Source organism: Aptenodytes forsteri, unplaced genomic scaffold (genome assembly GCF_000699145.1).
Source record: "Aptenodytes forsteri isolate BGI_AS27 unplaced genomic scaffold, ASM69914v1 Scaffold296, whole genome shotgun sequence".
Classification (NCBI taxonomy): Eukaryota; Metazoa; Chordata; class Aves; order Sphenisciformes; family Spheniscidae; genus Aptenodytes; species Aptenodytes forsteri.
The window spans coordinates 501,997-515,516 of NW_008796181.1; the positions used below are offsets into that span (position 1 = coordinate 501,997).

The 13,520-nt window shown below is 42.0% G+C and overlaps 1 protein-coding gene across 2 annotated transcripts in view; it reads left to right on the forward strand.

The window, feature by feature from the left end:
• LOC103905978 (sodium channel protein type 5 subunit alpha) overlaps positions 1 to 13,520 on the forward strand; it is a 177,414-nt gene that overhangs the window by 144,328 nt on the left and 19,566 nt on the right. For both annotated transcript variants that reach the window (XM_009287793.1, XM_009287794.1), the window contains exon 21: positions 13,268 to 13,390. In XM_009287793.1, coding sequence (XP_009286068.1) covers positions 13,268 to 13,390 — 123 coding nt within the window. The remainder of the gene's footprint in view (positions 1 to 13,267; positions 13,391 to 13,520) is intronic.

Sequence of the window (13,520 nt, forward strand, 5' to 3'; positions counted from 1 at the left end):
TCTCCATCTGTAAAATGGGACCAATAGGACTCACCTAAAGTGTTATATGGGCTTCCAGGAATTTGTTATTGGAGTTATTGTTTTAATGAGCTTCTGAAGACTAGGAGGGCTGGATGAGGGCTGAATATTGTCACGGCTGTAAGTAGGGGTCTTCCTGATAGGAACAATTTCACGATGAATTCACTGAAACAGTTTGGAGCTCTGCTGCATCATTAACAGTTTGAAATTAGTTCCCCGCTTGTTAGAAATACATACTTTATAGCATGACATCTAATTAATACCAGAGAGAGTAAAACAGAAACTAAGCTAACTCCTGTCCTCCGTGTGAAAAGCCCCCTTGGAACAGGAGCTACACAAGAATGCCAAATCAGTATGTAACCCAAAAATTTAAGCACGTGTTTGCTTTTTAAGTGTGGGATTTGTGACTATAATGACATACTGTAGAGGCAGCCACAGGTGGGCTGAGGAAAGGGGCTGCACCTCCCCTGCCACGCATCCAGAGCACATGTGGCATAAAACCGTGCTATGGGGGAAAGGGGACCACGGGCCCCTGAGACTCCCCTTATCCCCAGCAAATCCACCCCAGAGCCTTCTCACTGACCTAGAGGGTTTTATTTTCTTAACCCACATTTAAATGTTGTTTTTGCAGGCTCCTGATCTAGCAAAAAATTTGCCCCACCCTTGAGTTGTTTTAGTTATTAATTGACTCTAGGAAATCGCTTGCACTTTAGTGTTCTCAATGAATAAAGCTTTTCCCCATGCTCTATTCTCTTCTTCAAAGCCATTTCCCAATGCGGATTATGAGAACCTGGTACTATATTTTTAGCGGGTTTAACAGATGCTCTTCTCCTACCCTATTGCTCACACACCCTGTCACTCTGAATTGGCAGAGTAACACGCTATCATTTTTCCAGCACACTCTTTACTTCAATTTACATTTTCCTTTTGGTCCTTTGAGAACCAAATCACTGCAACTGAGCTGCAGAAGGGAGTGAATGGGCGAATTAGCTGCTCCAAAAGAAGCAGATGAACCACTTGTCTGATTTTCTCAAATTTATTTGTTTAAAATTATTCACTTAAAAATTCCTGATCTGCAAATTATTCCTTAGCAGTTTGGTATCAGTATTCAAAATTCAAGCTGTGATGGTTGATTTTTCATTGGACATGTGAAACCATCTATCATCTGTGTTTTCTCATTGTACAAATGCATCTCAGAATCCTTTTTCTGTTGTGAATAATTCATAAAACCAGCTCAAAATTTGCAAGTATTCATTATTTCTAAATGGGTAGTGAACCCAGAGGGGGTATAAGCGTATTGCTTATAATTTTTTTTTTTTTTTTTTTTTTTTTGTACTTACCCTGCCTTGTGAAAGACCTTTGACACTGATTTGGGCCTGTGGAACAGCAAAGGCTCCATCTCACAGTTGTGGATTACTAAAGAAAATTCGGTCTTGCAAAGCCTGAACATCAAAACACACAGTAATCCACAAACTGAGAGCTATTTTTGCTGGATGTAGAATCCCTAAAGGATGATCTCTGATAATGGGCTTCTCTGCATCTCAAAGAAGTGTGCTAGCGTAGCAAAACCATAAGTGAGTGCTTTTAAATACATTGCAATACAATAAAGTCCTATCAACAACGCTGCAACAGATTTCTTTGGGAGGAAGAGAGAAAGGAGTAATCAAATCACAAAATACAGGCTCATTTCAACTTAGAGCACCTGGGAAAGATGCTTTAGATGTCTGCTGAAATTTGGATATACTGAACAAAAAGCATTAATGTATATCTATACGTTACCTCCCTGCAAATGGCAAGTATATTGCTAAAAGTAACCCTCTTCTACACTTGCAAATATAGCTTCTCTATGCACATGAATCGGAGTGATGGCCAGTCAGTCCACAGCTCTTTTTAAATGAGGGAAAAATAGGGACTGTAGTATATCTGAAGCGTAGACAGACATCAATATCACCATCAGGAATGGTGTTTATGCACAATCCTCTTTGCTAGGATGCACAGGCAAATATTTTCACAAAGAATAGATATTTTCCAAGCATTCATGCAATCAAAACCTCCTCATACAAAGCAGATTAAACAAGGAGTCTGAACTTGGCCAGAGATGGAGGCGCATGGCATTCAAAATGAATGTTTAGGAAAACTGCTCTCAACCAGGCGTGTCCTGCGACAGGCAGACAGTTGGGTTTTAAAACAAGGGACAGATAAACTCCACCGGTTGTGCACGCTGGTGTCATGTTTGATGTTCCTTTCAATTGTTTCCTCTGACCTATAAATATTATCTTGAGCTTATCTAGTTTGAGTTTCAGCCAATTAATTCTGAGCTATGTCCCAGTCTCTGTTGACAGGGGATGGATTGTTCCATTGCAGTGGTCAGTTTGGGAAAGGCATCAATCTGGAGCTTAGCATCATTCAAAGATGGGAGGCGTTGCAGTCAACAGCTTTTTCACTCATTGATCATGCATTGAAGGCAGAGGGGAGAGAACGGTACCCTACACAAGCTGTCACGAGAAAGCTCTTGGGAAAGGGATGTAAAATCCCTAACTCATTAGTAAGAATGCTCAGAAAAAAAGTCACAGCCAAGTTTCATTGCCTGTGGCGTACACAGAAAAATCCTCTTAAACGGGCACTAATGTCATCTCTCCACAAAAGTCCATTATCACAAATCCATCATCTCCATTGCAGCCTTTGGGTTCAATTTAATTGACCAAAACTTAGTTCCAATCCAGGTTTAAAATGGACCATTTTCACTGAATGCTTAAAAAAATACAGATACTACATTTTCCGAGATGGTTTCCTGGAAAGCACATGCTCTAAGATTTCTAGTTAGGATACTTCACTGCCAGACAAGTTAAAAAGCAGCTAATAATCTTTGAGTTTAAGATGAACAATTTAAAACAGTCTTTCTATCCCTAGTTAAAAATTGAATTGAATTAAATTATGCCCTTGTGTTGGATTGTCTTTAAGTGACAAATAAGAACTTGCTGTGTGAAGCAAATATTGATGGCTTCTGATTACTTTAATTGTTTTTTCCATCTGTATTCCCTGTTGATTAGCAAGGTGATTTCTGTTTGCTTTACCAGTAATTACACAATCTGCTGTAATGAGTTGTTCCCAAACAGCACTGAAATCCAATTTGTATTCCTGGGAAACGATCCTAAAAAGCCTGTGAATTTCATCTAGTTTCTGTTCAGAAAAGCACACAGGAACAGAATGACAAAAATACAGCCGAGGCCAAGTAAAAATAATATAGCTTGTCACTTGAAGAAGCATCTTCAGAGTGAACTTAGTGCTCTCTGCGAGTTATCAGAAATCCATGGGTTACAACAGATTACTATTACTCAGAGCTCATTTTTGACTAGTTTTCTTCCAGTTCCTCAAAGCAAATGCTCATGTGGGATTTCTGAAGATGTCTCAGCACACATTTTTCTGGGCCTCTGCTGACGGCAGATAACTAATAGGAAATAGAATTCCTCTCCAGAAGTCAAGGAGTCTGGTTTTGAAGGTGAAAAAAAAAAGAAAAAAAAAATGCTGGTTTGCCACATATTGGCTAATTCAGGATAAGTGAAAAAAAAATATTCCACATGAAGATGAGATAAGTGGTTTTAATGTGTGTTAGCAGGTCAGCGGATGCTGTAAATCACCCTTCTGCCTCCCCACGCTTTATCTCAACATAACACATGCAAAAACATCCAAATGTCTTGTCTTATCTTGGTTTGCACCTCATGTTAGTTACCACATAGATGCTAAAAGGAGAGCAACCGGGCTTTGCCAAGTGGAAGCACAAGCTCGGTTTCATACAAGGCACAGCAGGACAAAGCACACTGCGGCTGGAGGAAAAGGGACAGCGAATGAAGGTGAGGAGAAAAGGTCAGCAGCAGCTTAGCTCGCTGCCTGCCTACGCTTTGTGAAACAGTTGCAATATGAAGAATTACTACAGTTACTGAAGAATTTCAATTACTGAGGGAGAATTTCAACTTTTGAGAGCGGTGTAAAAAACCCATCTCAGATTGTGCTGAACCGGGTTTACTAACCTTTTTTATTTCTTGAAGTTATTTAAAGATGGAGCACATTTCAATTGTCCTTTTTTAGAAGAATATGGTTAAAAAGAAAATAATGAATAAAGCCCCTGAGCTCTTGCATGCAGCTTGCTTCACCCCTTCCATTGCTGTGAGTGTAGCAGCCAAATTCCTTATACAGAGATGTTCTCCCTTGCACGGAGGATCAGAGCTGGGACAGAGATGTAGACTGTATTTAACAGTCCAGACAGAGTCCCACATACTCTGCAAGGACGGAGGAGGATTGTCCTGCAGCTCTTCTCCCTGATGACCAGCACCTTTACAACCCCAACTGTGGCAGACTGCAAAATGTCTTCCCACCACCCTTGTGGCTCCATCCAGGATAGCCAGGGGCTGCTCAAGAGACTGGTGCCAGGAGGAGGGGGAAGGAAGAAGTGAAGGGAGAGATGCAGCCTGCAGGGGGGTCAGGGATTCTTTATTAGGGGGGTGAGAGATCAAAGGAATTGGGGTGAAACTTGAACGCTGTACCCCAGTGGTGTAGAGATTTTGTGCTGGCCTCCTACCCTGGTATGACTGGCTTTGGGGTGCTTTGTGCTAAGGCAAATGAAGATGAGGACTCATACTTTTAGTATGTACTCCTACTTGTACCGTTGTCCTTTCTGGCAGAAATGAGGGAACCTATAATTCTTCAGAGTCCCTCTCCATCCTAGCATATTCAATACAATATCAGGATCAGCTCAGGTTCAAGACTCCAGCTAAACAGAGATGATTTTCAAGCTAAGACTGTCGTATTTCCCACATCAACTTGGTATTGTTCATATCGATTTGGAACATTTGATTAAATAAATGCTTTAGGGAATTGAGCAAATCCAGAACAACACCTTGTGGAAACAGCCCAAACAGATTTTTTTCTCTCTCTCTTTTTTTTTTTTTTTTTTTTTTCCCATCATGTCATAGATAAGTAAGGTTGATCCTAAGCCTGCCCAGAAATAAGCATCCCTTCAGCTCAGCACCTAAACTCCCACTGACTGCGATGGAAATGGAGCAGAGTCGATGGGGCTGAGCCCCCAGGGAAATGTTCTCTCAGTAATCATTATGCGCACCCCTGGCATTACAACACTATCTTCAAATAATAAATAATAATCAAGCATATTCCCGTCTACTTCTGACAACAGCATTCAGCATCAAGAAGGTACCCTGGGATGAATCATGCGGTGTTTTTGGAGATCTTTTTAAGGGGAGAATATCTTTCCTCTTCAGCTGCTCTAAATAAAGGCTGTCTCTGCATGGTGTCTGGATGAGCAGCAGAATGTAGTTGATGATGAAGAAATTCTTTTGCTCTAAATCCCGGTAGAAATACGAGACTTTTCAAGGCAGCTGCACCCGCACAGCCGCCGCTGCTGCAACAAGGAGAAAGACTTTGGGTCTTGGCCAAGGTTTGGCTGATCAAGGACTGTCATGTGGTCCCCAAAAATCACAGCGATCCCTCATCCATCCCTACCCAGTGCTGGTAAACGGGATTCAGAGGTCTGGCAAAGTTGTCTATTTGCAGTGAAAAGGTGAATTGAGACAGGCTGAAAATCCATTTGGAAAGGATGGGGTGGGAAAACTGCAAATCAATGTCAGTTTGCCGTCTCGCTGGATGTAAGCTCGCAGCAGCAGGTTGTTCGACTCGCCCTCAGAAATTAGCTGAGGTTTAATTCTTGATTCACAGCCATCTGCCTTGGGAATTGACTGGATATGTTAGAAAAGCCTGAGCAGGTGTAAGGGAGGTGACAGATTAAGAGAACAGCAAGACATAAAGAGGTTCTTCTGGAAACCGCCAGGAAGCAATTAGGATGCAAGAATGATTTATTTGAAAGCATTTAAGCCAACAGGAGTGGCACATGCTGTTTGCAACAAGGCTGCCTTCTGAAAAGGAAACATTGCCTCGAAAAGCGTGGACATGAGGACCAGGAAACAAGCTGAGAAGATGGAATATTAAGAGAGTTTCACAGCTTTAGTGTGAGTAGTAGATGGGGAAACAAAAAATAAAAAAAGAAGAGGAAATGTCCTGGAGAAAAAAACATGAGTGGGTGATGTAAAAGTCTTTTTTAACCTGAGTTATAAGAAGTAGCGTTGGGCTTTCCAGGAGATAATTTTTGTTTATAATTAATCTAGGCACTCATGTAGCCCATCATATTATAATACATGAGAGCACTCCACAAGCAGTAATGAACTCCACTGCCGGTGAGGGAAGCTGTTCATTAACTCGTTTGCAGACGCGCTTTCATCTCCGTGCCACGGACTAACTCCAGAGCAGCCCTGAGGAGTTTGTAGTCTTTACCTGAACGTGAGGGTTGTGATTCAAGGAAACAGGTAGCAGAGGTGGGAATCTGCTTTAGGTCACCTTAGTCTCTCTCTAGTGTCCTAATTTTAAGACTTTCCTTTAACTTTATGCCCTTCATTAATAACATGCAATTTCTGGATTGGCAGGTGCAATCATACAGTTAGGCATCTATATGGCAGAAAATGCAATGTCAGAGTGAAAGGGTAAAGAGATGTTTTAAAAAAATAAGGCGATAATAAACATCTGTTCAGAAATGGTAGATGCTAAAGGGAATACCAACCTCATTACAAGCCCTTTTCTTCCAACAGTATTTCAGAGTGGCAATAAAAAGTTCCATGTATTTCAATTTATTTGCAAATTCCCCTTTCCCTGTAGTTTTTCCAGTTTGCATTTGGGGTACAGACCTAACTTTGTTCCTTTTCAAATCAAGGGGAGCAACTTGGGACCGCAGGCCTGGCTCTTAAAGACACTGGGCTGCCGCTCGGGCTGTGAAGATTTCTTTGGGTAATCCTATCCTTGGCAGCAATGGACAGGAGAAACCAGACTGGATTGAAAAGAGGCACCCCAAGTAATCCAAGCTCTCTTTCTTCTTTTTTTTTTTTTTAAAAAAAAAAGCACAATTAGGGAGGGAGAGACAGGTGTTCCTGGGGCACACAGAAAGCTATTGGAAAGCACTGGGGGCCTGCATTAGCTGAAACTGCTTATTTAAATAAGTAGCCAGAGCTTTCAACTCTGCTGCTGTGTTCCCTTTCGGATGTCCTTTTTTTCCCCGCTCCCTCACCTCTAATTTGAACAAGCAGGTTAATTTGATGAAATCCCTGGCTGCATAAAACGTATGCTGTGGCCCAAACCGGGAAGGAGGTCTCCTCTTCTCTCCGAGGCAGCAGCTTGCAGGGTATCACTCACAGCTGTGTGCTGCAACAGGCAGACATTTAGTAGAGGTTCTCATGAGTTTTAGGATTTATATGACCAGCCAAGAAGGATTTTTACTGTTGCCCAGGCAGAACTCCTTGTTCCCTGGGCTCTGCTATTAATTCATCTCAGTGGTGATCTGGGGTTAATTAAAAAATGCAGTCTATGCCGAGTAGCATCTGCCTTTGAATGGTGCTGCTCAGGTCTGCCTCCAGCTCGGTCCAGTGGATGCTCGCTGGTTATCCGAAATGATGTGCTTTTAGGCTGGTGGGAAGGAATGCAAAAAAGAGAGGAGCGGCCCCTATTCCAGTTCAAACCCACCTCCTCGCTATAGGAAACGCTGTCAGACTCAGGTGAAACACTGCTCCCAAAGACTGCGCCCGTCGGATTACTGCCGCCAGCAAGGCTGCATGGCTAGGGAGTCTGTGCGTGCTACTAATATGCTATTAAAATGTATGTGTATATATATAGGAAGGAACCCCACTACTGTTATAAATGCAATAGCTCCTTGGGAAAAAGAGGCTGTGATCTTTTGGTTAAAGACCGTTTCCCCTGTGTGTGCTGAAAGGAAGCTGTATTATCGCACTTCCTACTTTATGATTGTTTTTCTGCAGCCTTAAAATTCTCTTCTGACAGTTTTACTGGGGTTTACATTGGTTTACAACATTGATTTCTTAAGTCACTGTCAGATAGTGAACACATATATACCTATTGTATAACTTTATCTCTGTGTGTTCATAGTGAACAATTTTAATTGTCCAAAAATGCTGCATATCTGTTAACTGATGAATTGCTGTGAGCACCGAAGCGAGCACACTGGGAACCTAACACTACATGGCTGCCACCTGGGTACAAACACAAGTCATATTTCTCATCTCAAGAATGACAATATTCCACTAAAATAGTAAAAAAAAAAAGTGGCAGTTACTGAAAAAACATCCCGATGCCTGGATAAGACGGGGTTTTTTGGTCAAATATAATCTAGTAGTGGATTGTCAAAATAATTAAGCAATTCAGACATTAATCTCATTAGAACATATTAGCAATAACTTTGAACAGTTATCAGTGAGGCTAATCTCTTTTTCAGAGATCATTGCCTGTGTTCTAGCAGTCTAAATTCATTGAGTCTTCTTGATTTTGCCCTGGAAACACATATGAATGTCATACAATGGGGCACTCTAGACCCGAGCTGCTAATGCTGCTAAGCCACATAGATGACAGGAGGTTGGCTTTCAACACTCCAGCCACAGGCCTGGTAATCCCCATGGCTGGTATTTCTAGTGTTCAATGCAGTCACAAGATTTAAAAGCCCTCATTTTTTCCTTGAGCATAACACTGAAAACGGAAAAAATGAAAGCTGTGGGGTTCATTTATCTCTCCCTTTACCCAGCTCTAGGAGGCTGCCATACAAACCACTGTAAAATCTAGATAGATAAACTTGCATGCAGGAATATGTAGGACTATAGAAATACAGAAATACAGGTATATAGGTATATACTATAGAAACACAAAAATAGGTATATAGGTATATAGATAGTATATATTTATAGATATCTCTATAGATATATAGTTATATAGATATATAGATAAATAGATAAATAGATAAAACTATCTTTGGGCAAAGAAAGTAAGGAACAGGGGCAACAAACTTCTTTAAATGCCAGGATAAGAGAGAGCTCAACACCACCTGCCTGTCTACAATGGCAAGAAGAAGCCAAGGTGTGCAGGTAGCATCAACGTGGCTTTGCCTGGAGCCTGGGCTTTGCTGGGAAACCCTTCCTTTGAGCCAGGCAGTAAATGCTGACTCTTTCAGGGTTTCCACTCTTTCAGGATGGAATAAATTTTGGGAAGTGACTGATAGCACCAAGGCTGAGCTCTTGTTGGGCTGTGCTGAGATGACCTGAGGAAAGCAAAAGGGAAGAGCTGCCACGTGATGGAAATCCTAGCCCATGTGGTTGCTGAGACTTTTGCTGTTAATGCCTGTGGAGGCAGGATTGCGTATACCAAATTATGAGGACCACTCCCCACCTTAGGGACCCTCATTGCTGGCCAGGTTGTACACTGGGCCTCACGCTAGATAGCAAATTCCACTGAGGGCATCATCCTGGGGACTTCAGAGGAGCCGAATAAACAGCAAGTCAAGGGGATAAGGAAGAGTCTAGAGCTAATGTGGAGGATATTATTAATTGATTAAGTTAGGGGAAGGAAGGCTTAGACAGAAAGCTGTGAAAGCTTCTTAGTAAGATCTAGCAGGTTCTGGAAAGACCCTCAGGGGAGATGCTAGAAGAAAAGCATCTGCAAACAAGAACAATAATAAGGCTTCTTGGGTCAGAAGAAGTGCACAGGAGGATGAGAGACTCTGTAGCTTACCTGGTAGCACACACGCCATGTGAAAGGCGAAGGTGAGGTGAAAGCTCAAGTCCAACAGCAGGTTGTGCATTTTATGGGAAATGGTTCTAGGCAATAGTGACTCCTTAGGATTCGCCTGCTCTACACAATGTTACAGTGCTGCCTGGTCTTCAGAGGTATTTTTTTTTCTGAAAAGCCTACAAAACTATTTGCAAAGAGAAAAGATTAGCAATGTGTGCCATATTGTGAATCTGGAGGCTATGTTGACCCTGGAGGTGTTTTCTGGGTGCCAGCAAGTTTCTGATACCAAGCAGAGCACAAAGCAGAACCTTAGAGCAGTTCTGGGCTGCACAGCCTTGTAACAGGAAAAAAAAAGTAACAGAAACAGCTGACTTCATCTTTTGCTGTGATTATGTGGGGCAGTCAGCACCAATTTTGAAAACTGCTTGATTTTTTTCCTAAAAATAGCCTTCCGGGTCACTTTTAATCAAGTCCAAATGGCCAAGTCTCTGCGCTAGTAATTCTCCTATAAATAAAATTTGACGGGGATACCTTCAAAACCAACAGCCGAGCATTTAAACAAGTTGTCTCAAACTCAGTTCTGACTCCAGCCTTGTAAATCATTGCCAAATATCACACAGCTTCATGGCCTAATCCTCTGAAGAGATATCTAATGCTGTGTAAATCTGTGTCAGGAGGACAACAGCACCTGTGATGTGTTTCAGGGTGACATTTAGGACACTATAAAGAAAATGGTAACCCGCTGAGATCCGAAGTCTGGTCTTGCAGGATTTGAACAGAATATCTTCTGCCTTGAGAGAAAGGGGAGTTACAGGATATGAGGGAGGAAGCACGCAGGTGCACGAACCAAGGCGGTTTGAAGACCTTGAGAAGATCTGACTTTCAGACATTGTGGGTGAAGCTAGCAAAGAAGGGTGTTGGGTGCTCTGTATTTGAATAATTTTCTTTTAAATATCTACATTCATTTTACAAATTAATGAGCTTCCCTTGGTATGTGAGTGTATTGATCTTGGTTTCTGTCACTGAGCATGCTATCACTGAGCTGTTTTTCTTATACCTCCAGCCTTTCTGGATAGGGAGCTCCAAGGCTTTGTGGGGTTAAGGCCGTTTTCTGCACTAAACTTTCCACCAAAGACAGAAACATGTGCCACGGTGTTACTCCTATCATGATATCTCAATAATGCCAATTATATTACAGTTTTAAGATGCCTTAGCTGAATGGCTTTAGTATATAAGTATGCTGCTATTAGACAAATCCTTCAGCCCTTTCTCCTTATTTAGGCAACATTAAGTGAACAGGGAGAGTGAATGAAAGGAGAAGGCTTTGGACTGTATGTTAATGCATCTCCAGAGTACAGGATGTAATCAAGGCTGGTAGGAAACAGGGAAGACAGAAAATGGGTGCTGCCCCAATTTGGAAGCACTGGTGAGTTTAAGATGGTTTCGAAGTCAAACACGGATTTTCATCTTTAACTGTGAGCGTTGACGGAGCAGGATTTAGGTGAAAGAAGCATTACTAGTGAATATATGTCAAGCCTACAGCATTACTTACTCTAAAAGAACTTCTTAGGTATGCTCATGTCACAGGTTCAGATCTGCTTTCTTAGAGATGGAAGCAAAGGCTTCACCGGTGATTTTTACCTCCCCAGTGCATAAGGGTCCTAAGACATGAGATCTTGATTCCAGTCTGCCTGTCTACTGTGATGTTTTTATAGCACACTCACCACTAAAATGCAGAAGTGTTTATTAAGACTTCTTCCACATCAGCCGCTGGGTCTGTACATGAGAGGTGAGTTTGTGTCACGCCTTGTTAAAGAGTGACATGTTAAAGCGTGACAGTCAGCCTCTGTGCCACTTCGTCATCTGCAGATCTGGGCTGTCTTATCCCCCCACATATCCAGCCGGCTGCACCCAGCCCAGGCTTGGTGTCTCTAAGACCGCCTGCCCTTAGGCTTGCTGTCACCCACATGCCCTTAGGCTTGCTGTCACCCACATGCCACAATAAAGCCATCAATAGGTAGAGAATTTAACAAATTGAGCACGTTTTACAAAGATGCTTAGCTGTGCAGGCAGCGCTGGTACATAAATGAACGCATATGCAGGAGAGAGGTAGCTCCGTAGAGGACACTAGCTCACGACTTAGGGGACCAGGCTCGTCTTATCCTGCTTTATCACAAACCTCATGGGTGATGCTGGGCTGGTCAGCCAGCAGTGGGGTTCAGAGGAAAAATCATCCCATCCTAAAATGCAAAGGAAGGTTTCCTACCAGAGCTGTCTGTCTTCATGGGGGAGCGTAGAGCTTCCTTTTACATTAAGCACCTATTTTTTATATAGTGTAGAAGAATCCCTGGTTTTAGACTTCGCTTCTATCTTTAAAATGGCAACAAAGCACACTTCTTCCAGGTAAGCTTTGCACAGTCACATTGCTGAGTGTGAGACAATCCGATACCACGATAACTGGGGCTGTGAAAACAGCTAAAGATGGGAGTAAGGTAACTGTGACGAGCAATATGCATAGGTGTCTCTCTTCTAACAAAAGAATATTTTCTAATATGTGAGGATTAATTTTGGTTCCTTTTTTAATCCATGCAAATTGGCATGATACCTGTGGTGTTGGAGAGCTGTTTGTTCCTCGCTCCCTAAATTCTCAGGCTACGAACACTGACTTGAGCATGCAAAACCCAGTTGCGCCACGTTTGTTAATCTGACTTGTAATCTCCGCTTCCATTCAGTTCATCCAGACTCCAGTCCTGTGCCTGATAGCATCCACATTTCTGACCAGCTGGGCACTACAAAATCTCTGAGAACATGAAGAGCATTGGAACCTTTCCATGCTGTCACCAGTTTTGGAAAAATATAGTTTATTTCAAAGAAATAGTCTTTGAGAGGTATGAACCTCAACATTGAGCACCTGTCAAGTTTCTTTCTCCCTTAGAGGCTGTGTAGGAACCAGAAAAAGTGAAAAAGTGCAGAATCAAAGAGACATGCACATCACTCTTTTAGAGTCTATGGTATAAAGTCATGTCTATCAGCAATCTAGAGGACTTGTTTCTAATTAGTAAGGACTTAAGATTGGTAATTGAATGGTAATGCTAAAATCTTTTATCTCTGCTGGAAATGGTTAGATCTTACAGGTGCTTTCATCCAGAAAGCCCTAAATTATAACACTTACGTGACTCATCATATTTTCAATAGTGGAAGATACACACACCTTGAGGAGCGTACAGGAAACCTACAGCGCGGGCGTCACAGAGCGGTGGTTTTGTAACGATGATCTCTTTTCTCATCAACTTTGCGCAACCTGACATTAAGAGGATTTCTGTGTGCTTAGTTAAAAGAAAACTGACATCTTTGAAAGTCTGTATTTCTATAAATTTTTGCATTAATCTGGAAACAAAGGGTTTGTGAGTTGGTAAGAGTTATGTATATGCGTGGATGTAAAAACCTCCTTTTTTCTGTGTTGGTCTAATTTAATGACTTCCATTTAAGGGTTGTTTTTCTTTCCCCACTGTTCCAGCTGTTTCCAACTAACCAGATGTTTCTTTTCAGGAAGGAAAGTCAGAAGAGAAGGAAAATGGCAGGAGTGTACTAACAGACTGGATTTATGCTTTGTGTCTCCATTCAGGTCTCTTTAATAAGCCTCATTGCCAGTACACTTGGATACTCCGAGATGGGTCCCATTAAATCCCTCAGGACCCTCCGAGCCCTGCGACCATTAAGAGCATTGTCACGATTTGAAGGGATGAGGGTAAGAGTATATAAAGCATCGATCAAAGCTCAACTGTGTGACATCAAGCATGTAACAGGGAACAGTTGCATGTGGTTTTGTCTTCATTTGGTCTGCAAAAGGAAATGAATGATAATGCTGTATCAAAACA